We start from the raw sequence: 26,681 nt of genomic DNA on the forward strand, positions 1-26,681 counted from the left end.
AAATCTGACACCGATGAGCCTGGGAACTACGTCATGTCCTCTGCCCACGTGTGTGTGGTTCCCAGCGGCCGGCAGGTCTCCAGGGCACGGCACCGGGTCTGTCCCTGCGTCCTTGGCACAGGACATGGAGCGTGCAGGGAACGGGCACCAGAGGAACACTGGCACCGGAGAGCTCCCAGCGACCGGCGGCAAGGCCTCTTCGTTGCTCTGCGGGGCGGGAAACGGCGCCACCACACCAACTCCATCCTCGGTGCAGAGCCCGAACGGGGCGTCGCCTGCAGGCTGGCAGAGCAGCCGGGAGAAACAGAGTCGAACCCTGCGGCCCTGGGCCACTTCACGGCCTCAGACTGCTGTGCCCAAGTACAAACGCTGTACCTCAGACTACGAGCACGAGCAAAAGTAAAAATCAGAAAACCCCAAGAGCCAAAATGAGCCGGCCGGACCCTGTGACTCGGACGCTGCGCAGACTCGGGCCCGCGTCACAGAGTCTGTCCAGCCACGGGAGGAAGCGGGACTCTTCAGCCCAAGGGATGCCTCAGCTCAGGGGGGCAGCAAGGCCCAGGCTGGGGGACACAGGACAGGCAGCCGGACAATGCTGTGGGGGCCCTGGCTGCAGGCCGCCACACACCCGCTCTCCTTAAAGTGACCCTGTGAACACATTCTGGCAGGCCAGCTAAGGGGCAGGGGTCCGGAGTCCACCGGGGGTCACCTCCACGGCCCGCACTGCCACAGTCTGGGTGGGCCAGCACTGCCCTGGGGCTCAGGGTGGCAATCTTCCCATCGTCCCCACCGGCGGGCTTGAGAGAAAGCCACACAGGTGACAGGACCCACAGGGACCACTGTGCAAAGGTGACACATGAACATTCAGTAGCTGGAGAACGTCACCTTTGACAGGTGGTCAAGACGTCTTCCGGGGGAACTCTATCCCCAGACACTCACGTGGGACACGACACTAAACACTAAAGTGCTGGTCTTACGCAGACGTAAACGCAGGAAGTCAAACAGCTATCATCTACCCCCAAACCCGGCCCTGGAAGGAGCACCAGTGATGTCAACTAGGGAACAAGAGGCTTTGGTGCCCGCAGCCCCGTGCTGGGTGGCGTGCGTGCCCGGCACCGAGCTGAGCTTGCTGCCCCCCCCGTGCCACCGCCTCCCTCCAGGCAGGTTCTCCACGCGCCGGGCCAGCGGCCGACCAGTGGGAAGGGTCTCTGGCACCACAGGGGCCTGATCCACCCTGGTCTTACTGGGCAGGGCTCCTCTTTCCCTCCAGGGGGCTCCTCCCACAGGAGCCCCGGCCTGCCCTGTGGGAACGCTGTGGACCCCTCTGGGGTGGCCACACCCGCCCAGTGTGCTGGGGACCCCTTCTGTGCCTCCACAATCTCTGGCCCTCCTGCACCTTCTCCCTCACCTCACACGGGCTCTTGCCCCTTTGCCCATAAACAGACTGAGAACGTCTCAGCCTTTTGAAATAAAACAATAGGCCGATGAAATAGGAAAGCCTACTTCTACCATTCCACCCAGATCTCTCCAGGCCCGGCAGCCTGCACCACCCTCGACCTTCCCCAGCAGGTAAACAAGCACCGTGCGGGTGCAGCAGGGCCTCTTGGCCCTGGGAGCGGCTCTACTCCAGCTGCCCCGCCCTCCCCTGCTGCCCACGCACCGGCTAACAGGCCCACCCGCCCGGCCCCAGGCCCCAGGCCAGCACACTGCAGGGGAACAGGAAGCTCCTCTGGTGGCCAGGGCACTTCTGCTCCCCACCAACCACCCCCACCCCGCTGCAATGGGTCAGTGGTCACTTCAACAGCTATGCCAATGGCACCTGTCACCGTAACTGCAGAATCTACTTAAGTCCTGAAAACAGAGGAGTCTGAGCCTGACAAGGAGGTGGCAGGTGCAGTAGCCCAGGGTCAAGGAAAGGGGACACGCCCCATGTTCCCAGAGGTCACCATGCTCTACAAGCCTGGGACAGGCGCTGCCGTGAGTACCACTGACAAGGAGGACGTGGTCTGCACGCAGGTTAGACCACAGCACCAGTCCAGCATGCAGACAGAGGGGACAGGGTGTCCCCTGGAAAGTTCTCTAGTGAGTCAGGCCTTCTGGGTTCATCCAAGTTCATCGGGGAATTCAGTGAACATAAAGGTAACAGGTATCCGTGATGATGTTGCCTGAGGCCCAACGAAACCCAATGTCCAAGTAAGCAGCTTCCCTCTTACAACTCCCCCCCACCCCGCCCCCGCCGACCCAACAGCCCAGCTAGCACCCTACGACCCCTCCACTTCAGAGGACAGCTCCCAGTGTGGTCTACACTCACTCCGGGGACCATGCCCCCCGCAGGTCTAGAAGGAAAGCAGTGAGACAAACACCATGCCCAGTGCCAGCCAAGGCGCCCACCCCTACCCCGAGGCCACGTCCCTCCCTTGAGCACCCTCCTGCGCTGGAACCCTTGGACAATAGCTTACTCAGCTGCAAACCTGACACAGAAGAACAAATTCCACTAACGGGAAAGAGCAACACTGCCACTGTAGACAGGGGCTCTTGGGTAAGGGAATGCAGCTTGCCCGGAGGTCAGAGCCATGTCCCCACCATCTCTCACCCCCGTTTCTCTGCTCCCTTCCAGCAAACCCAAATCCAACATGGCAAGCAGAGCGATTGTTCCTACACATAATTCAGATGCTGTCACTCTCAAAACACAGCACTGGCTTAGTCTCATGAAAACGACAACCCAGTCCTCACGGCACTGCCTACGGCCCCTCTGGTCATGCCCTGCTACCTTCCAACCTCACCTCCAGCTCTGCCTGCCACCCCCAGCCCCTTCCTTTCACCATGGTGGGCTCTTCTCTCCCCAGACTGTGTCCAGCCTGCCTCCACCTCCCAACCCCTGCCTGTGGGTGAGGCTGGTACCTTCACCCACAACCCTCTGCAGGTACCCTCTATCCCTCTCTGCAGCACACCTCCCACCCGAGACAACTTTATTTTTGCCCTGTAACACTTTGATGAGCTACTATATATTTATCATCTGTCCCTCCTTCCCCCAAACCAGGACATACGTTCCTCAAGAGAAAGACTTTGTTTCAGTCCCTGATGTGGCCCCAATGCCTAGAACAGTGCCTGGAACAACAAATACTTGCCAAATGATAACTGAGTAAACGTAAAATGTTGGAGGTGACCGTTTTGGGGGAGTGGCGGCGGCAGTGTCAGGCTTAGCAGCAAGTGTTAGGGGTAGACTGTAACTCCTCGAAATATCTTAGTGCTCCCACGACATCTGAATACGTCCCCTGGACAGGGTTCTCTGATGGTAACAGGAGATACAAAGTCTTTCTTCTGGGGATTTCATGAATGCTCTGTCCTGGGGGTTCACTGAGCAAACACCTACTACTGAGCCTAGAGATACAGAGCTTCCAACTCAGCTCCTCTGCAGCATGGGCACAGGACAAACCAACACCAAAACTGGCTTTCAGAGCATAAACAGAGAGGCTTTCCATTTCCAGCAAAACAACAGCCCCCATGCCCTAAAAGAGCTCTTGATATAAAACCTCGAGAAATGCTTTTAAATGCATTGCTGAGCTCTGCAAGAAATCACAAGGGGCTAAAAATGAAGAGCAGGATGATAACCAGAGCAGTGAGCTGAAGGCTCTGCGGCCCTGGGGACACGGGAAGAGCTGCCCGGAGACAGAAGGCAAAGACGCTGGTCTGAGCAAGGTGGAGCATGGGCAGGGCCTTCCCTCCAGAGCAGCACACCCCAGGAGGACAGCACCGTCAGAGGAAGGGAAGAGAGCCCCTCTGCCCTGCCAGGGGACCTCAGCTGCCATCTCGGGACCCACAGCCAGTCTGTCCACACGGGGGTGGGGTTCCAATCTCACCACCTCTGGGGCCCGGAGTCCCTGCTCATCGTGAGTCTCAGGCCAGCAGCAAACAGTTCTCCAGGAGCGGGGCGGCCAGAGCTGGCAAACAATGTCAGATGCCCCGGCGAATGAAACGTTTGAGGTATGCTTACACCCAAACAGTACGGCGGCTTAATCTGAATTCAAAGTGAACCTGGCATCCTGGATTTAGGAGGGACTCTCACTAAATGCCCATGGAGAGATGCCCACAAAGCATGAACTCGGTGTCCATTGTGTCCAAAGCACAGAAGGGAAGAAGCTGCCACGGGTAAGAATCAGAAGAAATGATAAATGACAAAGTCTGATGGTTCTCCAAACCCAGCGTCACCAGATACAGAACCCAAGAAAGAGAAGCCACTGAAAATATAAGCAAGAAAAATATCCCATCAACGAGACCCAGAAAGCGCTGGTATAAGTAGAAAAGAAATTTAAGCCCAGACCCAAAACAGCAAAGACATAAAGAGCAAAAAGATCCTAAAAGAGAAAGGAAGACTATAACACTTAATTAAAAACAAAAGGTCAGTGCGCTGCTCCTGCTTCCAAGAATCAGAAGTGCTATCCAATAATTCCTAACCACAAGTACCAGCAAGTTCAGTGTCTACTATAAAATATGCATAATACGTAATGGATGTGCTACAACGTGCAGAGCACCACCTCCTCTGTCCTAAGTGTCTCTGTAAGCGCGGTGCAAATACATTTCAAGTTCCTCATGAAATTATGAGGTGTGACTTTAGTAATTTTATCACCTTTATTGCGTGAGTTAGTTTATAGAAACTTCTCATGCTGTTGGTAGTTTGGCTAAAACACATTTTCAACATTACAAAAATTTTTCTTCCTACAAAATGACAGCCAAGCAGGGCAGTCGACTTCTGAGGGTCCCTGCCATAACGGCGCCCACCAACCCACTTGTTCCAGGAAATACGTGGCCACAACATGCCCTCTGCTCCAACACTGAACAACTCCTCCTCTTGAAGGAAACAATTCTGTGAAATGTCCCCACACTGCTTGCTCACTTGCCTCCCCCACAGCAAACCAACCAGTGTGTCAGGTGTCTCAGAGGCAGACCAGCCGCACCTGCCGCTCCCTCGAGCATTTCCAGAAGGAAGCTCTGCCGCCTGGCGGGGGACCCCTCTTCTGGGAGCTACAGCTCTCCCTAGCTCTGCAGCTACTGCATGTGAAATCAGCATAACGGCTGCATCACTCATCCCCATACCCCCCGCCAGGTGCTCTCCAGAGGGACACCTGGTAAGAATGGGTGTGCACACCTGCGAATGAGAGCAAATGGTCACTATTATTTATGTTCTATCTAATTGTATCATTTTTTTAAATATCAAGCAACTGGATTTCCTTTAAAAACATTAGCGTTCCTCTAAATGTTGACACAGTTCCCACTCAGTGGACACATGTAAAGCCTACCATACGCACGCTCACTTTCTGCAAAGGGAACGCGCACCTGCATGGCCGACACCAGCGGTGACGTGTGTGGTCCGTGATGTGATGGGAACGGCACTTCACCTCTGGGGGCTCTCTCCCCAAAAACATAAACCCAGGCTAAACTTCAGAAAAACGTCAGACAAACCCTACCTGGGGGACAGTCTACAAAGTACCTGATCTGCCCTCCTTAAAACTGACATAAGGATTAAACACAAGGAAACGTGACAGTCATGGCCAAATGGAGCTTTGGGAGACATCCCAAACTCGTTGTCATGTGGTCCCTGGATGGCGTCCTGGAACAGAAACAGAGCATCAGGGAAACTAAGGAAATCAAATACAGTATGGACTCTAGCAAACTGTACTGTACGGATGCTGGTTCATCCCTGCAACGACACAGCGCACAGGTGTGCGGGGCGCACAGGAACTCTCCAGCAGCTTCACAGCTTCCCTGCAAATCTAATACTATTCTAAAAATACTTTTTAAAAATGCTTAGAAATTATAAAATTAAAAATTTCAGGATTTATAAACATTTAATTAAAATCCTAAGTCCAACATAGTAGATTCTCCGAATACTCACAAACTAAAGATCAGACATTAACACACAGGACACAGTAATAATGGGAAACAACTGCCAAGTCCCTCCACCATGTCTGTGGTTCAAAAGGCTAACAGATCCAGGGCTCAGTGGACTGGTGCCGATGACACTCCCCACCTGAGCCACCAGGAGAGACGGGCACTATGTGGAAAAAACCTGTGCAAAGGCACCAAGGCAGGGAGCTTCCAGGTCCAAGGGAGGAAAGCAGAAAAGAAGAGCTGCCTGGTCCTCCCCCTCCTACAGGGGTAGCTGGGGGCCTGAGGAGCTGCAGGGGAGGGGCACACCTACACTGGCCTGTGAATGGACTCTGGTGACCAGCCAGGAAATAGCACCTGTGTCCTCCTCAGGTAAGAGAATGCCATCCATAGCTTCCAGCTATCTTTACAACAACTGGCACTTAAAGGAAGGAAAAACAGGACTGAATCAGCAGCCATGAAAGGACCGGGGCAAGTGGTCTAGGTGGAGCAGTCACCAGATTACTTTGTGATTAATGTGCTCAAGAAATTGATTACAAACTAATCTCCACAAATAACTTGACATTAGAAAAAATGGAAATTCTAGGATCAAACAGGACTATGATTAAAATTAAACTGGGAAACAAGGAAAGGCAGGTCTGAGAGCAAATGAGAAAGAGCTGGGACGATGAGCTCCTTGGAAGCCACATGAGAAGAACATGCTGGCTGAAGCTCAGAGAACCCAGGATGAAAAACAGAGGGAAGTGCCCAAGGGCACAGAACATGCACAACCGTCCACGTGGCTGAGGAGAGCCCAGTAAGAGGAGCACACAGAGAGGGGTGCAGGCCACACTGAAGAGGTCCTAGCCAGTCTTTTCTGAAACTGCAACGAATGTCAGCCAAAGAACATCAGGAACCCCCAAGCAAAGTCGAGACAGAAGTCCAGATGCATGTGGTGGGGGCCCCCCGCAGGGGGCCAGGACACAGGTGCTCACTGCGGCCGACAAGCGTGTATGCAACAGTCACACTCCGATCAACCCAGGATGCCCGTACCCCAAGGCCGTGGGAGCCAGGCCCCTCGCAATGTGAGGAGGTGCCCGGACCCTGCTGCGCTACCGAGCCTAGAGTTGCCAGCACCCAGAGGCAGAAGTAAATACAGGTGTGTGGGCCTAAGAGTCCAAATAAGCGAATCTGCAGGGAGAAGAGAAAGCACTGGCTTACACTGAACACTAAGCAATACTGGGTGAGGGACAGAAGTGGGAAGGCGACAATTTGGTGACCATCATATTAACAACGGAGCCACAACAATCAGTGGAGGCTCAAGCCACTGGCAGTCCAAGGAGGAAATGGACATTGACAACATCTCAAAGTACTTTCCCTGAAAAGATTAATTACAAGGAGTAAGAGAGTAACTGACAACGATGACAGCACCTCCGCCAAGTGATCAGAGTCCGTTTGACCCGTGAGGGCCCCACGTGATGAGCTCCGGGAGGCTCCTTGGAAAAGGCAGACGGCTGAAGCCCAGTCCTGGGCAAAGAGCAAACAGAACCAAACTGAGGGACGTTCAGACACTGCCTGTCCTGTCATCCTCAGAAGTGTCATGGAATACCTGAGGAAAAGGCGCAAATTCCTTGATACATACAACTTTCCCAAGGAAGGACAGGATACTGAATATTCCATATTTAGTAAAGAAACTGAATCTACACTGTAGAATGTTCCAGTGGAGCTCCATCCTTGCACACACTGAAGGAAGAGGTAATGCTCATCTTATGCAAATTCTCAGGGAGCAAAAATGACGGTCCCACCTCAACTCAGTGTTGGGTGTCCGCGTGATGTGGACAACATGTGTTGATGACTCCTGGGAGTGTGTCACAGCAAAGGGAAATTATCATCCAGTTTCTCAAGAATATAGGTACAAAAATCCTAAATTAAATACATGAACTGGGTCAGCTACATACAAAGAGGATACACAAAGTGGGACTCCATGAAATCAAGGCTGGCCTCACAGTGTAACTGACCACATGAATAGAAAAAGGAGGGCAGCCTGGGTGGCTCCGCGGTTTAGCGCCGCCTTCAGCCCAGGGCCTGACCCTGGGTCCTGGGATCGAGTCCCACGTCGGGCTCCCTGCATGGAGCCTGCTTCTCCTTCTGCCTGTGTCTCTGTCTCTCTCTCTCTCTCTCTCTCTCATGAATAAATAAAATCTTTTAAAAAGAAAAAGGAGAAAAAAAATCATGTAGAGCAGACAAGTGATAAAAAAAATACCCAATTTTGTGACCAAAATTCAACTACTGATAAAATGGAACTTCCTTAAGTTCTTAAAGAATATCTACATCAACCTAGAGCAAACGTAACCCTAGTGGTGAATTACTGAGAACTTCCTCCATGAGAGCAGAAAGCAGACTGGGACAGCCACCTGTACCTCCTACTCACCCGTGAACTAGAGACCCACCAAGGCAGGGGAAGAAAAGGCAGTGTACAGATTAGAGAGAAACCAGCTGTCTACTTGCTAGCACGCATTTTTCTTTCTCTTTACATGCTGGGACTTTTAAACATCCACCTTCCATATAGAGGTAATTCTGACAGTCCCCACATGTCCCACAATTGTCATTATGATGGCCAGGGCTGGGGGTCACCTGGGAGTTGACTGGTTTTGAGCGGGGCCACCCAGAGGGCCCACCCACGTCAAGAACACCCTCCGTGGTGTGGCAGGCTGTCCACCACAGACGAGCCCCCCCTGAGCCTGTCTATGCTGTTGCACGTGCCCTACCTGTGGTCGATAGTGGAGCTCGGCCACTCAACTCATCTGAGGCCCCCTCCCCACTGGGGTCATAGCTGCAAGCCAAATTCCTTGCTTACATTTAGAAAAACTAAGTAATTTAGAGAGGAAGCTTTGTATCAGTCACACAAATGGAAAGCCAGCACCGCTCATCAAACAGAGAGCATAAGAAAAAGTTACTAATCATTACCACCTATCAGTGACTCCAAAATCTGAGCTTGCAGCCTACAGTTTCCTTGTCTAAAAGTGAGGTCATCAAAAATAACAGAGATGTTAAAGCTCTATTATTAGTAAGTCAACACACTGACATAATCAGATGACTTTTTTTTTTTTAACTTAAAAGGGTAAAAATTTCTCACTAGGTAATTTACTATGTATCTCCTGTGTGCACACACCTCAAAGCCCAAAGCACTAGTGCTTTGGACCAACAAGCATGGGGGAGACAGAAGTGGCCGCCCTCGAGGCTGCGGCAAGAGAGGGGGCTCCCTGGAAGCCAGGACTCCCATGTCCCAGGGCCTGGCCGGGTTCCTGGGTAGTGGGAGCCACCGTTCAGGGCCACAGGGGTGGGCCTGGCACCACAGGCTGTGCACACAAGCATGAGGCTTTGGCAAGACAGAGGGGCGCCGACCCAAGTCTCATGGTGGCTGCTGGGACCAAGGTGGGAGTCATGAGGGCTTGTGCACCAGGCTCAGCAGGACCTTGGTGAGCATCCACTGCAGAGCAGGAACCACCTGCAAGCACAGGGAGAGGCCAGCCCAGCCCCCAGACACTACCACCGCTGCCACCCACACTTACACACCCACATCAGTCACAAAGAAGTAGTGTGCAAACATGCTAATGTGGGTACTGCTGAGTGATAGCCTCATGGTTTTATGTACTTCCCCAAATTCCAACATCGTATACACTCACTTTCAAAACAACCAGAAGAACTTCTATTAAAGAACATGCCAAGTATCTCAAGTAAGAGAGCAAGCAACGGGATATACTCGGACATCCAATCAGTGCTTCAAGCAATTTGCAAGCATCACAGAATTATAGCAATGCAAAAATATTTAAGATTTAAACTTATCTAAATGTTGGCTGCTCAGCTTGGCGATCTAATTTAAATGTAATCTTTTCACACATCTGCCAATAACAACCCCCCAACCACAGCTGATGCAGAAATGGATCGTGTCCTTAGTCTTCCACTGACGTCAGGATTCCTGGAGAAGTCTCTCCCTCATCTGCCGGCTTCCACAACACAACTCACGAGTATCCATCCCCTCAGTTCATGGAATTTTGCCTAAAATGACCCTCCACAAATGATCCTGGAAACCAATAATTCACTAAAAAGGTATGGAAACCAGAGAAGACGATCAATAACACAGTCGGAGCCTCCTGAGCTCTGCCTCACCCTGGCCCAGCTGCGCGCCCCACCCCTGCACTCTCCCACCTGCTCTGCCGACCCCCAGTAGGAACGTTCGCTTTCATCCTTTATGGATGGACGTAGCATAAGGAGTAAGGCAATACCCCAAGTACAATTTGACACTGAAGACACGTTGACAAGAGCTAAAGAGCAGATGGTACGTTGCGATCAAGATAACATGCTGACGAAGAAGGCTGCCTGCGACACGCCTCCCCAGGGCAGCCCACTACACGCCACCCTGCGGAGGGAGGAGCTGTATCAGCTTTAGACATGACCGTGAGGGGAAGAAAGAATTACTTCAATGAAAAGGAATCTCCTTCACTGAAAGAGGCAAAAAAACCCACAAAAGCTACTTTTCAGAGCCGTGACCCAGGTGCCATTCACGGGGGCCCACAGCAGACAGCTTCACCTGGCTTCAGAATCCCACCTGTGTGAATTTATGGAAGATGCGGTCACTCTGGTGCGCTCCGATTGTGACTTCTGGGAGATAGATAGGAATGGTTGTGTAATTCAGCACCTCCAGCTTATTCTGAACCCTACAAAATAAGACAAATAGAGATCTCATTAAACCATCAAAATAAATATAACAAAATAAGCTGTAAGGGTAATTAGAAAAAAAAAATCATACATCCAAATAAATAACATTCACCCCCAGGGCAGTCCTCTAGACGCAAACCTTCATCCCAAAGACCGTGAGGTCTGTGTGCAGCTGCTTTTCTGAAGCGACCTTCAGAACCTGAGGAGAGTTTTCCAAAAGCCTGAGCAGACAGAGAGGATCACCTTTTGGGAATGGGTGAGGTTTGGAAGAATAAAAAAGGAGCCACGCTGTGTTTTAAACACAGGAATGGCACAAATAAAACACTAAACCCAACGCCATCCACAACAGTGTCATGCACATAGTGCGCCCTCATTACAAACATGCAAAATTTATGAATCTCCAGGGAAAGGCAGCAAGAGACTCTGGTCCCTCCAGATTTACCATGCAGCTTCTTGCTGTCCTGCCTGAAAGATTCCAGGAGGAGAAGGGCCACGGAGAAGTCAGGAGCATAGGGTGGGGCAGGCCCACACAGGACGGCCGGGCGTACCCGCGGCCTGTAAAGGTCTAACTCTCTGCCTTGTTTGGCACTGACAAATACAAATCATAGGATATGCTCCTTGTTTCACCACTTTATTTTGCTCAACTCTAAAATATTTATACTGTGTTACAACTGCTTATTTCAAATTAAGTTTAGTCTGAATATGACCACTATACTTGAAGATGAAAAACATTTTGGGGGCTTTTAGAAAGAAACACTTAAATAAAGTCTCCTTTCTTTAGGGTTCAAAACAAAGCAAATAATTATTTTAAATGACCACTTTCCCATTAATGAGTTATAATGGCAGAAGATGTTTCTGTTTACAATGGCCCAAATGGAAGTTCTTTAAAAGCATCTGGCTTTCAGCTACTTTGATGATAAAGAGTCCAAACCCACGTAAACCCCAAGCTAGTGCCCACTGGCACCCGGAGCAGACTGCCGTGGTCAGAACGTCCCATCCCATCGGGGCCTGGGCTCCTGGGGCCCTCTCCTACCGAGAACCTGCGGCAGGCCCAACAAGAGCAATGGGCAGGAAAAGGTACATCCTGAGTGTCACCAGTACAAACTGTCACACACGGACTAATACTTTGGTAACAAGTATCACCCAAGGAAATGCAAACCTGCTATCTTCCCAAGCGTATCTATGTGGGCACCCAAGTGGCTACAACATATCGACTCCAAGAGGAGGACTCTTTCTCAGCCCTCCTAGTAAGTTGTTTACACTAGATCTTTGTAGGCTACTGTAGATAATGCACAAATACACATCTCTTTATTTTTAACAAATTATTCTTACTGTTTTGTAAAGATGATTTTTCAAGTGATATCACAATAAACCATTTCCACTAAAATGAAATTAATGTATTTGAACGTTAACAAATATCGAGGTGGAGGATTTGGTTTTCTCAATAGTGTGAAAAACCCACAGAATTCTGGAAAATCTGAAAGGCATTGTTGGCCTAGGAGCTGGCCCACAATATGCAGAGCAACAGTGCCATCTATGCCTCATCCGGCTGAAGTACAGTCTACACGAAACCTCCCCCCCAAAACAGTGCATCTTTCAACAAATAGGTTTCCAACTGTTTTCGAACATTAAAAAAAAAAAAAAAAAAAAAAATCTGCAACCGTCTATAACTTATTTAAACTTAGCTAAGCTGCTCCGTCAATTTGTCACCATGAACTTAAGCAGTGACTATCAGGATGAGCCTATGGTGTTATGTCTCCCGTAAATCCCAAAAGTCATAACCTCCCATCAACGAGATTTACTCTAGATTGACGATAAGTAAGGAACAGAGACGATGGGAAGCACTTTATGACCCAGGGAGCAAAAAGCGGAGAAAGAAAACATCCCGTTCACAAAGCACTTAGTCTAATTGAGAAGAATTCAGAAACTGGCTGAGGATAATATATCCTCTTAACATCATAAGCCAAAGTGCCCAAAGAAGATGATGAAGAGTAGTGCAGCTTGATTTACAACACAAGGCGGTGTGCCACATATTCTAAAAGAATGAGGCAGGAAAAGACAGAAAAAATACCTAGTAAATTATGTTTTATGGCTCACACTGGTTCCCAATTAACAGAATGTCTATCCCTGCTCTAAACCATGTCTACAGTCTATCTGTTGGCTTGTCCTGAACTGCAAAGCTCTGTCCGAACCCTACACTCTGATACTAGATTCACATCCCACTGGCTTGGCACTACTGGGATTTCCTACTACAAGGACCCTGTGTCCCCGAGTCACAGGAAGCAGAAGTGTCTGTGATGAAGCAAATGGGGTGAGCAGGAGGGCGGCCCAGGCTCTGGGGAAGCAGGAGGAAGGGGCTCGGAGCCCTGCACACGTGGAGCCCTGCCTCGGGATCACAGTCCCCAACACAGGAATGGAGGTGAGCATGGCGGGCGCCAGCCAGTAAGTCATGGGGTATGCATATGGACACAAAATGCTACCAGCTTGACAAATACAGTTACTGTCTCTTAGCATAAGCTCACACACACTTAATTATACACCGGCATACGTAACTGAGATGGAACAAAAATGCACTAAACCAGTAATTTGGTCAGGTTCTAGACAAAATGAGTATAACTAGTAAATGGGATGTTTACAGTAATTATCTTAGAAAATTGGTCATAATTTTCATGTGAGTCCCCAAATTAAGAAATGACACTCACATGAAAATAAACACAATTACCGTTCCACACTGTTATGAAATATCCGGGGGGCAGGGGAGCAAGAGATGGGGAGAAGGAGTGATAGGCCATTTATAGCAAAATAAATCAAAACAGTGAATTGGATGCTGTCATCTGTAAACTTCAAGGGAATTATTGAATCTTTCTCCAGACAAAAACGCAACTAAGTGATTACCAAAATCATGATCTGAAGACACCATTTTGGACACAGTCTGGAATCAAATGAACACGACCCTGATATCGGTGGAATAAGTCACCAGGCCCTGGCCCAGCACCTGGCCTCAGTGGGACAGCAGGGCATGAAGCCAGCCACGTCCTCACATGCTGCCTGACGTCTGTGTCCAGCCGTCGCTGATGCCAACCAGAATTGCAAATAAAGCAGGGAGAAGTTAAGACAAGGTATTCAGGGGGGAAAGGCTTAGACATAAACTAGGATTTTTAGATAATTACCAGGCAGGTAGAGGAGGTAACAGATTCAAGAGGTAGAACCAGATGATCAGGATTCTGAACTACTCAGAAATGAAATTTGGATTCACGACTAAATGAAGGCAGGCCACAGAAGGATCCAGAGTGAAGGGAAAACAGGGCCACTGTGACATTTTTATGAAAATTAACCTGGTGGGTGTGTGCACACAGGACGAGAAGGAGTAAGAAATAATAGATGGCAGGAATAAATATCAAGAATGAGGGAACCAGGGGCATGTGGGTGGCTCAGTCGGTTGGGCATCTGCCCTCTGCTCAGGTCATGATCCCCGGGTCCTGAGATGGAGCCCCACACTGGGCTCCCTGCTCAGCAGGGAGCCTGCTTCTCCCTCTCCCTCTACCTGCTGCCTCCCTGCTTGTGTGCGCACATACATGCTCTGTCGAATTAAAAAAAAAAAAAGTTAAAAGAAAAAAAGAATGAAAGGATTAAACCCCAAGGACAGCAAAAGTCATGAAAGAAAAGGACAAGGTGTGAAATCACCAGGGACAAGCACACAGACCTTAGTGTGTCACTTAGGGTGTGTGGTAAGGGGGCCGTCAGGCAAAAGGAGGGTCCTGGCAGCATGACAGCTGAAGGAGGAGGGGACAACCCCGCCAGGATCCTAGCCTGAGCCACCGAGAGGAAGGGAGGCGGCATGGTTTGTGCTCAGGACCACAGGGAGGCTCATGTTGGCCGCTCCCCACCCGTGGCAGGTCCGTGCTCCTGAGCCGTGGCTTCCACACCTGTAAAGTGAGGGAAGCCCCCACCAGGCAGCAGTGCTGTGGCCTCAGGAAAACGTTTCTGGAACAGCTTCTGGGTCCAGTGCTGACACTGTAACTTGATTCAGGCTAACACCTCGAGGCTTCAGACCTAGAGGAAGACACTACACAGCAGCTAAAACAAAGGACACAGGGTTCTCAGCAAGGTTTAGAATGAGACGATGCATACTCTGTTTACATAAGTTCACAAAAACATTTACACATATAGGCATCTAAACAAAAAAAGTTTACCAGTTTTTAAAAACAGAGACTTCCAGTTTCAGCTCCAACAAGAGCTTGAAGGCCATCACTCCTATCCTTACAACAACAAAATATCCCTGAAAATCAATTACTTGTCCTGGAAGAAGAGTGGCGACGCATTGGCAGATGATGGCACCTGGATGGAAGGGAGGAAGCGGGAACGCTCTGCTCTGCTCACCCCGTGAGGCGGCAGGGCCATCGGAAAGCGGATGGAGACAAGCTGCAAATGCACCCCGGGGGCCCCAGAGCTACGACAACACGAGGCAGGCACTTGGTCTGCTAGGAGGGGAGAGAACATGGAATCACACTGAATGTTCTGTTACAACAGAGAAGGCAGAAAAAAGGAGGAAAAGAAAACAAAGCACAAAGGCTACAAACGGAAAAGAGTGACAGACACCGTAAACGTTAATCCACATGTATCAACGTTCTCTTTAAAAGCGAACCGTCCAAACATAGCAATTAAAGGAGAGAGGCTGTCAGAACAGATAAAAACATGAGACCCGGATCAACACTGGCTACAAGGAACCCACGGTAAACAAGACTCAGGTCGAAGGAAAGGGGTGGAGGAAGACGCCTACACCAACCAAAGCTGGAACAGAGGCAAGCGTGCAGACACAGGGACTGCAGAATGAGAACAATCACCGGGCACGAAGCAGGGCATGCCGCAGTGAGAAAACGGTCAGTCCTCCACGAAGACACAACCGCTGCAAGCACCTGAGAGCAGAGCATCAAACTATAGGAGGCAAAAACAGGAGCTGGCACGCAAGGGGCTGACGTGCTGCTGTGGCTGGGGAGCTCGCCGCCCCCTCCCCGGTGGACAGACCCCTGTGAGCAGAGAAGCCGGGGAGACATGGATGAGCTGACACCCCCATCACGCAGCCTGGTGCCCCCGACACTGACACCTCCTCGTTCCACTCAACAGCAGGACGCACGTTTTTCCTAAGTTCAACTGGATCACGAATCTGCACGGAACACACTCCCAGCCACGTAAAGCCCCTGCACCAGTGCAAATGAGCAGAAATCACACGCTGCTTGTACTCAGATCACAATTGGGACTAGACTGGAGGGTGGCCGACAGCACTGGGTGCATGCATGAGGACCTGAAATTGAGCATCAAGGCCTCTACCCGAGAGAACAAGGCTTCCTTCCTTGTTGAATGAATGAAGCCTAAAGAAAGCAGGTTAGTAAAATAAGAACTAGAGCAGAAATCAGGTAGACTGAAAACAGAAAAATAGAGAAATCCAATAAAACAAAAAGCTGGTTTTTTAAAAAGGTCAATAAATATATCTTTTTTTTAAATTTTTTTTTATTTATGATAGTCACAGAGAGAGAGAGAGAGAGAGAGAGAGAGGCAGAGACACAGGTAGAGGGAGAAGCAGGCTCCATGCACCGGGAGCCCGATGTGGGATTCGATCCCGGGTCTCCAGGATCGCTCCCTGGGCCAAAGGCAGGCGCCAAACCGCTGCGCCACCCAGGGATCCCTAAAAAAGGTCAATAAATATAAATACAAAATTCACAAATGAAAAATAGGCAAAAAAATATAAACTGAAGTTCATGTTCATAGAATGCAAAGTAAAGCAAACACTTATCTTTTGTGTCAAAATCACAAAATTTCCATTAGCTTTTTGTTTGCACTACACAGTTAGTCTATGACGTCCAGAGGATGGTCAAGCTCGCAGACTGGTGTGCGTTTTCCAGAGAACAGTTCTCCAACACACAGAGGGCTGTACAGTGTGTTCATACGACCGCACCCAGTTCACCCCGCTTTTACTCCCAACAGGGAGCAAGACCACGTGCAATGTGCTGGAACCACAGGTGACCGGACCTGATCCTGGACCTGTGTGAGTGGGTGTGACTCCCACCTCTCATGCACTGAGCTCAACCACCTTTTCTGTGTTCTCCACCTAGCCTCACCCACATTCAATCTCTCACCATCACACTCATTCGCTTTTGTATGGTTCTCCGCTCTCCTGCCCTCTCCTACCCGCTGATGCTCTTCAAATGCACAGCTCTGCCCACTGCCTGAGGGCACTGGGGCAGCAGAGGGCGGGAAAGGGTGCTCCCTCCACTGGACATCAGGCCCACTGCCCTGCCCTGCTATCCACAGCACACTTCCAGGCTGGCCCTCCCCACGCCAAGGCCCAGACATTTCGTACCTGTCCTCCTCCAATATGGCCTCCTCAAACCTCCAATATGCCCTTCCCCACCCCCACTGCCCCTCGTGGATGATGACCCACTTTCCATCACCATGAAGACAGAGGCAGCCATCAGAGAAGTCCCACACGCCTAAGGTATATCCCTGTCACCCAGGCCCTGGTCACACCCCTCCTCCACCCCGTCAGAAGCATGGACGGCCACGGAGCACGAGGCCACACCTTCAGAGGCCACTCACAGCCTTCCCCCAGGAACCCTCCTTCCCTTTCTGCATCAAACCCCACCCTACAACCATAGGATCCTTCCCATGAAATATCCTATTTCTTCCATCTCCAGCATAAATCAAAAACTGCTAAAAATAAGTAAAATTTTAGGTCTTACTTTTAAAAACTAAAGCAATAGGTTCAACATGAGAAATTATCCCATCTCAAGCACAGGATATGGCTTCTATATATGCTGACATTAGGGTGCATCGAGTACAGAAAAATAAGTGCAGTAGTTATCAAAAGAAAAGCTGTGAGCTAGCAAAATATCCAGTGCAGAGGAAGGTGGCACTTGGGGCCCAGCTCTGCCAGAGATCATCCATGGGCTCGACACCCAGACTGGTGCTCCTCAAAACGGATGTGGCCCGGCCACTGTGTGCCCAGCATGGCAAGGGCAGAGGCCAATGCTGAGCCTCCAGCACAGCTTATCTTTGGAGACAAAGGGGGAAGTCAGTACCATGGGTCCCACCCTTCATGGAGGGGCAGACACAGACCCTCACAGGATGCTTACATTTCCTGGGTCTAGATTCGCCTTCCTGCCCGAGACATTTCTGCCAGAAGCCCAGCTCACGTGCACACAGAAGGCCTTTCCACTGTCCTAAATAGAGCAGGCCTGAGACCGCGGTCCCCCTGGGCTGGTATCTACTAAACACTGCCCTAAGGCGGGGGCACTGCACACCAGGCACCAGGGTACAGTGGGATTCATGGGGGTCAGGAACGTGCATAGCTGCTAAGGCAGAAGGTGCCAGCATGACTAGCACTCAATAGAAACTCTGGGTGCCGAGCATCTGATGGGCCCCGTGGGCAGAAATACCGCCCATGCCCATGTGTTCAGCACTGCTTTTCTCGTGAACGAAGCAGCTCATTTGGCATGTCCCTCATGGAGGGAGGGAGCATCATGGTCCGCGCGTGGACTGCTCCACATTTGCCGTGTCCTTCTCCTCATGGACCAGCTATGAATCCTTGCTGATCCCCTGCGCCATGAGCACAGCTAACGTTGTGATTTCCGAGTCCTTCCTGTGACTTCTCAAGTGTGGGGTTGGGTTCAGGGACCTCAAAACACATGGTGTACTGGGTTGAGTAGTGTCCCCCCAAAGTTCATGTGCACTTGGAACCTGTGACCGTGATCTTATTTGGAAACAGGGCCTTTGCAGAGAGAAGTTAAAATGTGATCACAGGGGACTGGCCTGAGTCCTAATCCTGTGACTACTGAATTTATAGGATGAGAGGAATGTAGACAGAGACAGTCATACAGGGGAGAAGGCCATGTGAGGACAGAGGCAGAGTGGGAGTGACATAGCCACGCGCTGATGAACGCGGAGGGAGGATCACCAGCAGCCACAGGAAGCTGGAAGAGGCAGGAAGGACTCTTCCTAGAACCTGAAGAGCAGGGTGGCCCTGCCAACACCTTCATTTTGGGCTTCTGGACTCCAGAGCCAGGAGAATAAACTCCCATTGTTTTTAGTGCCCCCGGTGTGTGGCTACTAGTCATGGCAGCCCGAGGGCACTCATACACACGGTCATCAGCATAGTGTGGCCCTGACCAAGGGATGCGTTTCATGGCATGGGAAGTGTGACGATGGCTCCAAGCACGTGACATTCACCGTCTTGACACAGCTGGCCGAACAGAACAGCGAATGTCCCTGGGAGGATGTCAGGCACTAGCTGGAGAGAGGACTTCGTTGTGTGCTTGCGAGAGGCGGGGTGCTGTCCGACCAGCTAACCAGCAGCAAGATTTAGAGCCCTCTCCCCACCACCCTGGGCCTGGAGGCTGGAGGACAAAGTGCCCAGAGAAGAGGAAAGTGGAAGTTATATTGGACTCTAAATCTGGAACATTGCTTGGTGTGTGGTGGACACAAACTTACCTGTTGAATTAATATTGGCAATCCATTAATTAGTTGTCAGACCACAGAATGCAAGAGACTGAAGGGAACAGGAGATACACCCCATTATTGGTGGCACTGTTAACATCTAACTTGAAAAAGAAATCCTTCAAACTTCTGTAAGTTTCTACAGCAGGCCAGGGCCTGTGCTCAAAAACCCAGCCCCTCGTCCCATCTGCGCGGCTCCCAACAGCACGGAACTTACAGCATCCGCAGATGGTGAAAAGTCCGGTCGTCCTGATCGAGCCACGGCCCTTTGTCATACTTGAGGTATTCGATATCCTCTATTACCTAAGACAGAGACAATTCCAGTTTTAATGCAGAGTCCCACTTCGGAAATTTAAATGAGACAGCATTTTAACACATCGTAAGCCACAAATATATAGGAGGAAGAATCACCGCAGAAATCAAAAAGAAAAATTAGACAGATGGGCTTCAGTGAGAAATGGGACAGAGCGCTCACCCCCTGTGGGTGCTGGGCCCCCGGTGACACCGGGGTTGGGGGGTGGCACTGATCCTCAGCATGGGAACCCAGCTCAGGTGACCCCCGGTATGGGTGCCAGGTCCCAGGTGACCCTGGGGTTGGGGGGTGGCAATGACCCCCAGTGTGAGAGCCTGGCCCAGGTGACCCCCAGTGTGGCCCAGTTAACACACGAGTGGTGCAGAAACTACACGTGAGGCTGGGAGAAGCAGCACAGGACAAAAGAAGAATCAAGAAGGGGGGCGCCAGTGTCAGTGACTAACTGCTCAATTCCTGCCCAGGGACTTCATTCTAGAACATAAGACCTAGCCACTGAAGGCAACAGAACAACAAGAAAATTGATACACTTCCTAGAGAGATCTAATAACCTGTTTCCACACCCCCACCCCGCACCCTGCAGTCCTCCCAGAGGGGCTGCCCCCAAACATGCCAAACTCAGGATCCTCTCTTAGGTTTCAAGCATTTGATACATTCAGTTATGAACTCAAAACACAGCGTGGTCTTAGAGAGGGAACGTGTTCCTCTACTCAGACGCATGGCATCTGAACAGTCTGTCCAGGTGTAAAATAGTGTAAACACACACACGTTCAGGTCACAGCAACAAAAGCATGTGGAATAGTGTCATCCAAGCACAACAGGCCGGGTGCGGTCCTCAGTGCTGTCCCAAGGCCGCACCGGGACACGGACCTAAGCGAGGGCGCTACTCTGTGGAGAAGACCTTCCTCGCAACATTCACCCCTTCCGCGCCGGGAGCTGACCGCCGCAGGTGTGCACCGCAGCAGTCACCTCTTCAGTCCTGCTCATACCACCACATAGGCCTCGATCCCAGATCATAAAACCAGTTATTTTCTTCTAGAATTTTTATACCTTTTGTTTTGCATTTTAGTAATTCATGATTAATATATATAAAAATGGGACCTTTTTTTTGTCTAATGGATGATCCATTGCCCCAATGACATTTAAGAAATAATTTTCTTCTACTTCGTTATTATCCTTCAAAGCACTGCCTTTACCAAAGTCAAGACAAACACACACTTGCACACACGTGTGCTGACACATGCACCTGTTTCCCACTCTCTGATCCATTCCATTAAGCTATTTATTAATTCCTGTGTTAACATCACAGCGCTTTCATTACCATGATTTTGGACTATGTTTCTGTACTGGGAAAGGCAAATGTTCCTTTCTTTTTCAAATTTTTTGGCTGTTATTCATTAAGTTCTCCTGAAAATTGCACTGAGATTGACTTGAATTTTACAAATGCACTTAATAAAGTATCTTCTACAATTTTAGGATCTTAGAAACTGAATTATTTAAACGAAAATGAAAATCTCATGATGGGAGTGCAACAGGTTGGCTTAGTACCTCTTTTAGCTTATGAAATACAAACATTTCTAAGACCTGTAGGAGCAGAACCGGTCATACGATTTACAAGAACCTTATATACAAATTAAATTTAAGAACTATAAACTCTCCCACCAATTTCTTACCTTTTCTGCATCTTGAGCTTCCCTTGCACTATACTGTAAAACCTCACATTTCTCACTGTAAGAAAACACGAGAATTTAATGTAAATTTTGCAAGCTTAACGTAATGTAAATTTTGCAAGCTTTAACACATGACGTTAAAGTCTACCCCTATAAACACTAAGACTGCATTCTTAGGCTAGAACAATGTGCTGGACACATGCTGGCTCGTGTGGCTAGAATGGCTGAGGAGCACCTGCCAGCAGCAGAAACGTGGTGAGCAGGAGACCAGCGGCCAAGGGGGACACGGGGCACAGAAAGCAGTCAAGGGGAGCTGGAGGACCACCGCGGGTGACTTGAGCTGCTGGAATCCAGGAGACAAACCAACTGTGTCACGATGACCTGTTTCAACCCAACTCTGCAGCAGAAAGGCAGCAGCTCAGTTTCCTCAGTCCTTGGCCCTTAGTCTGGACACTGAAGAATCACAGGTAGGTCCCAAAAAGAAGGGGGCAGCAGGCTGCCATTTCCAGCATGCCTGCCCATTTCCCCCACCACGTGTGTACCACCATTCGGATGGTAGACTGCCCCCCCGGGAGAGGACTGGAAGCCAACAGATTGCTAAGTCTGCACCTGACAAATGAAGCAGGCTGCCTCTGCCACCACCTCCAGACCAGCCAGTGGGCGATCCCAGGCCACAACCCCGACAAGAGAGGCCGGCAAGGCTGCCCAGACCGGAGTCCCACTGGAAAGCCCATCACTGCAGAAATGTCTGACCCCCTTCCCGCAGAGGGGACAGCGTAATGTCATGGACAGACGTCCCACAGACCATCTGCACGGCATAAACAAGGACGCTCCCTCTTTTAGGTGTCCTTACCACAGCACCTCCCTACTGATGGGCATCAGTCTATAGAGTCCAAGGCTTCACAAGCTGGGCTCAACCTCAACTCCCCATCTGCCCTCTGCAATGGTATCCAGCTTCAGCAGCCGGGAACCACCTTGCAGCCAGCCCCCAGGTTAATGAACTCGGTACCGCTGAAGTACCTGTATTAGCATCATTACCACCAACTCCTACTAAGCCCAAACTTCTGAGGAGCCGTGATTATAGATAAGCCTATATCCTACATTCAAAGGAAGCCATCCAACTAGGTAACCGTTTCTCATTGCAGCGGAGTCACTGCAACTCTGCATCAGTAAAGATACGTGAAAATGGTCAGAAACCATAAGCAGAATGACGATGGATCCATAAGGCCGGAAACGTGCGCTCACTGCACCCGCCTTCCAGCTGGAGTAAAAGCTACCCATCATTAGGGAACTCAGTGTATTTGCTCCTCAAGGGCCTGCGGCCTCCCACCGTCACTATGAGGAGAAAGGCACAAAGGTGATCTCCCTCTAAAGCCACACACGTCAGGATTAAACCAAGTGTGCAGAGGGCACAGGTTGGGGACACTCCTTGACAATCCAGGGAGGGCAGCTGGCATGGAAACGTTATTGTCTATCACACAGCAATGGAGACGCCCAGAATCGATGTGGCTCCCTGGCATAGCAGTCACAGGTCAGGAAAGCAGTGATAGGTACCTCCAGCACAGCGATCGGCACATTTCCGAAGCCCCCACCAGGCGCTGCATGGGGTGGACAAGGGGACAAAGATGGGGCTTCTGCTGACAGAATTTGAGATTCCAGACCATCGACTGCAAACCTACAGAGCCAATTTCAAAGCCTAATGTTTCCATCTTCCGTGTGACTCAATTCAATGAACTTTTATTTTCTGTGTGCTTATAATGAGCAGCATCCCATGCCAAATGTCCCAGTAACAAACCGACAGAGGACACAGGACAAAGCAAATCCTCCTGTTGGGTCGCGCTCGCCTCTCGCTCCTACTGGTTTGTGAAGGAGGCCGGAACAAAGAGGGTGGCCAACAAGGGTCTCAGATTTGGGGACATCGGCAAGGCCTAAGGAGCAACTCAAAACCGACTGACGCCCCAGACCCACCTGTCCCAGGAACCACCAGGTCTCTGGGAACCGCGGTGCTGTTTACAGACAAAGTAAACGTCTTCATGAGTGATGCACCGATGTCTGCTAAACCGAGCTATCGCTCAAACTTACTTACAACACATTCAGAATCAGGTAATGAGGATAAAAACACGTTCTCCGACAATTTTAAGCGTCAATGTTGACATGGCCAGAAAATACCAGAAAATTCCTCTGGTAGCTCACTCTGCCTCCTAAAATCTCACCAATGCTGACTTCGGCTAAAGCCTCACCGTTCTTCACGTGCTCACAAACGTCATGTAAAAAGACAATGATGCATTGCCATGTGTCCCGGTCATGAAAGAGCTCACACAGGTGAGGCCAGCTCAGGAGCAGACAGGCATCCAGAGCCTCCCAGACAGTGGCCACCAATCGTGTCCAGTAAATCCGCTCTACTTCAAATACTAACATTCAAGCTAAAAGCACTTCTCTTATTCAAAACAGAGGTCTGTTTTCTCTGTAAGTCTAAACCTCCTGACTCATGGTGGCATGAACGCCTGGACCTGAGAAACATCCAAACATCCTGGGAAGGAAGGAGGGGAGCTCTCTCCCCCAAAGTGTGAGCCTCTGCTTCTCATCCGAGCAGGAGGCACTGTACTACCAGGACTCAGCACAGGCCGTGAGGCCCCACGTGAACTCACAAGAACACAAAGCTCCAAAGAGCACTGCACATCCTCGGCACTGCCTGCCAACAAGGGCTCTGAACGCCGAGCGGGGGCCTCTCAGGGATGCAGGAGACACCCTGGCCTATATGATCAGGGCCTGAGGCCAGGACCGTGGGGAAGGACTGGATATCACCTCCCAGGCTAAGAGCATTTGCGACACTGTGCTGAAACTCATCAGGCTCAGTACGCTGAACCAGGATGGGTGCGCTGAGCGCACAGTGGCCGTTCCACCCACAGGAACTGTCATGTCAGGCACTGCCAAGCAATGATGTCAAAACTCTGTGCGTGATCCATGAGGTCCACACCCGAAGAAACACAAAGCACACATCGCCTGCCCTGACTTGTAAGGATCTGAACACTGCTTTGCTCCACTCCACGCAGGGATCAGCATCGCCAAACATGCTAGGCTGGGCCAGCCGGCCAGCACGATGGACACCAGCACCACTCTGGGCCTCGGAGAGGCGTACGGGAGCCGGGGCACACAGCACGTGAGGCTGCAGGGTGAACTCCCACTGCAAGTCAAGTCTTGGCAACCAAATGATGCAAGGGACGCTCAGGACGGCTGCTAAACACACTCTGTGACCAGGAAGCCCTTGAGGAGTTCTTGAAAATAACCGCAAAGTAAAGGAAAACCTCACCCTGACTGGCAAGTTGAACTTGGGCATTATTAGCTAGAAATTCTATTTGAGAATTTTTCAGTTGATGTTTTTGTAGTCAGAAGATCTCCAAGAGTTTTTGGAACCCACACGAGGGTCAATGAAAGCTGTTTCTTCTGCTTTTTCATGTATCTCTAGACATTCCCCTTAGCACAGATTTTAAAAAACTGACTTTTCCTGCACCTCTGGTCTTAAAGCAGTACACCAGGAAGATGGGCCTGCAGCGTCCTGCCCGTACTGCTGCCAGGTAACAGCTTATCACAAGAGAGAGGCAGTAATGTAAGCATCAATGCTTACGCGTAAAAAAACTTGGTTTTCAACTTACAAATCAAACTTTTCTTCCAAAATTACTACAATGTACTTTGTTTTTATTCACAATTTCATATGTTGAAATCTTAAACTATGGAATGAAAATTTTAGGTATCAAGAGGCTTTGGTTTAAAAGAACTTAAGAAAAGCTGGTAGAGACCTTCTAGCGGGACTCGAGCGACAGTGGCCGCTACCTCCCTCACATGCGGGCAGCCCACGGACCACAGGATGACGAGCAGAGCGCACAACGTTTCCCTTTGTGCTTTCAGTAAAGGAACAATGACAGCAGGAGGAGGGAAACAAACAGGAGAATCTGTGGGATCTCACTGTATCCAAACAACCTCTAAGAATAATTTTTAGAAGTATCTTCAGGGATTGCTTGTCTTTTATGGATTCTCCACGCGGAATCGAGCAAGCCTTCCAGGTAAGCAGGAATGTTCAGCTGCCACCTCAGGTCAAAATATAGAGTTCTCCGATGCCAACACCATCAGAGAGCTTCACCACTGTGAGATACAGCACGGGTTTACTCCCAGCTTCAAATGATGCTGGAAATACAACAGAGGTATGGACAAAATATGCAAACTGAAAACCCCCACCAGTCAAGCTGAAATGTGTGTCATTCTCGCTCATACACGTCAGGTTAAAACAGCACAGACGTGCACTGCAGTCATGAGAGCGGACTACTGGGCTGCTGGGCAGAGGGGGCCGTCTGTACAGATGTTCCGGTCACAGAAACCAAGCACGCGCTTGGCTCACCTCATCTCAGGCAGGAAGGTCTTCTTATAGGCGTTCTCGATGTCCTGCAGGTAGGCGGACGTGACCTTCATTTCATGGGGCTAAACAGAAGAAAACAAGTGACACGTTTAGACTTTTGTTTTCACTTGGGCATCTATACGAGGGGAAAACAAGCAACAGACACGGTTGTCTTGGAATAAGTCGTGGTAGTTGCAGGGACGACAGAGAATGGGCCTCGGCACTGGTCAGGATCATCCTCATTCTCCCACAGTGAAGCCCACATCTACCCAGGGGATCCCACAGCATGACCTCTCACGGGCTTTAAGACACGTGCTTAGAATGGGATCAGAAGAGCCCCCTTTTACAGTACACATGGCACGGAGCACACGTGTGCACGTATACACACGGCACGGAGCACACGTGCACATGTATACACACATACATCATGGAGCACACACATGTATATACACATACAGCACAGAGCACATGTGTGCACGCATGCACACATACAGCATGGAGCATGTGGTATACGGTACACACAGAGCACATGTGTGCAAATATATACACACACAGAGCTCAGAGCATATGGTATACAGGGCACATACAGCACAGAGCATATGGTATACAGGGCACACATGCACAGCACACACACGCACATGTACACACATACAGCACAGAACATATGGTATGTGGTACGCACACAGCACACACACAGCATACGTGCACATATACACACAGCGCGGAGCATATGGTATATAGTACACACAGCGCATATGTGTACACATACACAGCTCGGAGCATATGGTGTACGGTACATGCACAACACGCACACGCACACACATAAAGCATATGTACACAGGGAATACACGTATGTATGTATACACACATACAGGAGTATATACGTACGGCACACATACAGCACACACGCACATATACACACATATAGCACGGAACATATGGTATTCGGTACATAGCACACACGCACAGCATGTGCACATATATGCACAGCATGGAGCACATGGTATACAGTACATACAGCGCACACGTGTACACATACAGCAAAGAGCATATGGTACAGAGAATACGTGTACGAACGTATACACACAGACAGCAGAGTATACACTGTGGCACACATACAGCACATGTGCACACATACAGAGCCTGGCAGCAGACCACTGACGACAGGGGCACTGGCCCACCTCTCCCCCTACCCTCACACACTGCCTTCCCCCCTCACACCCCAACTACCTCTCCC

General features: G+C 50.1%; 1 protein-coding gene across 2 annotated transcripts in view; it reads right to left on the reverse strand.

The window, feature by feature from the left end:
• The window catches only part of NDUFA10 (NADH:ubiquinone oxidoreductase subunit A10), a 48,231-nt gene that overhangs the window by 10,561 nt on the left and 10,989 nt on the right, over positions 1-26,681 (reverse strand). For both annotated transcript variants that reach the window (XM_072796928.1, XM_072796927.1), the window contains exons 6-9: positions 25,448-25,527; positions 21,058-21,112; positions 19,292-19,377; positions 10,475-10,583 (exon numbers count right to left, since the gene is read on the reverse strand). In XM_072796928.1, the coding sequence (XP_072653029.1) occupies positions 10,475-10,583; positions 19,292-19,377; positions 21,058-21,112; positions 25,448-25,527 (330 nt within the window). The remainder of the gene's footprint in view (positions 1-10,474; positions 10,584-19,291; positions 19,378-21,057; positions 21,113-25,447; positions 25,528-26,681) is intronic.

This window comes from Canis lupus, chromosome 24 (genome assembly GCF_048164855.1).
Source record: "Canis lupus baileyi chromosome 24, mCanLup2.hap1, whole genome shotgun sequence".
Taxonomy (NCBI): Eukaryota; Metazoa; Chordata; class Mammalia; order Carnivora; family Canidae; genus Canis; species Canis lupus.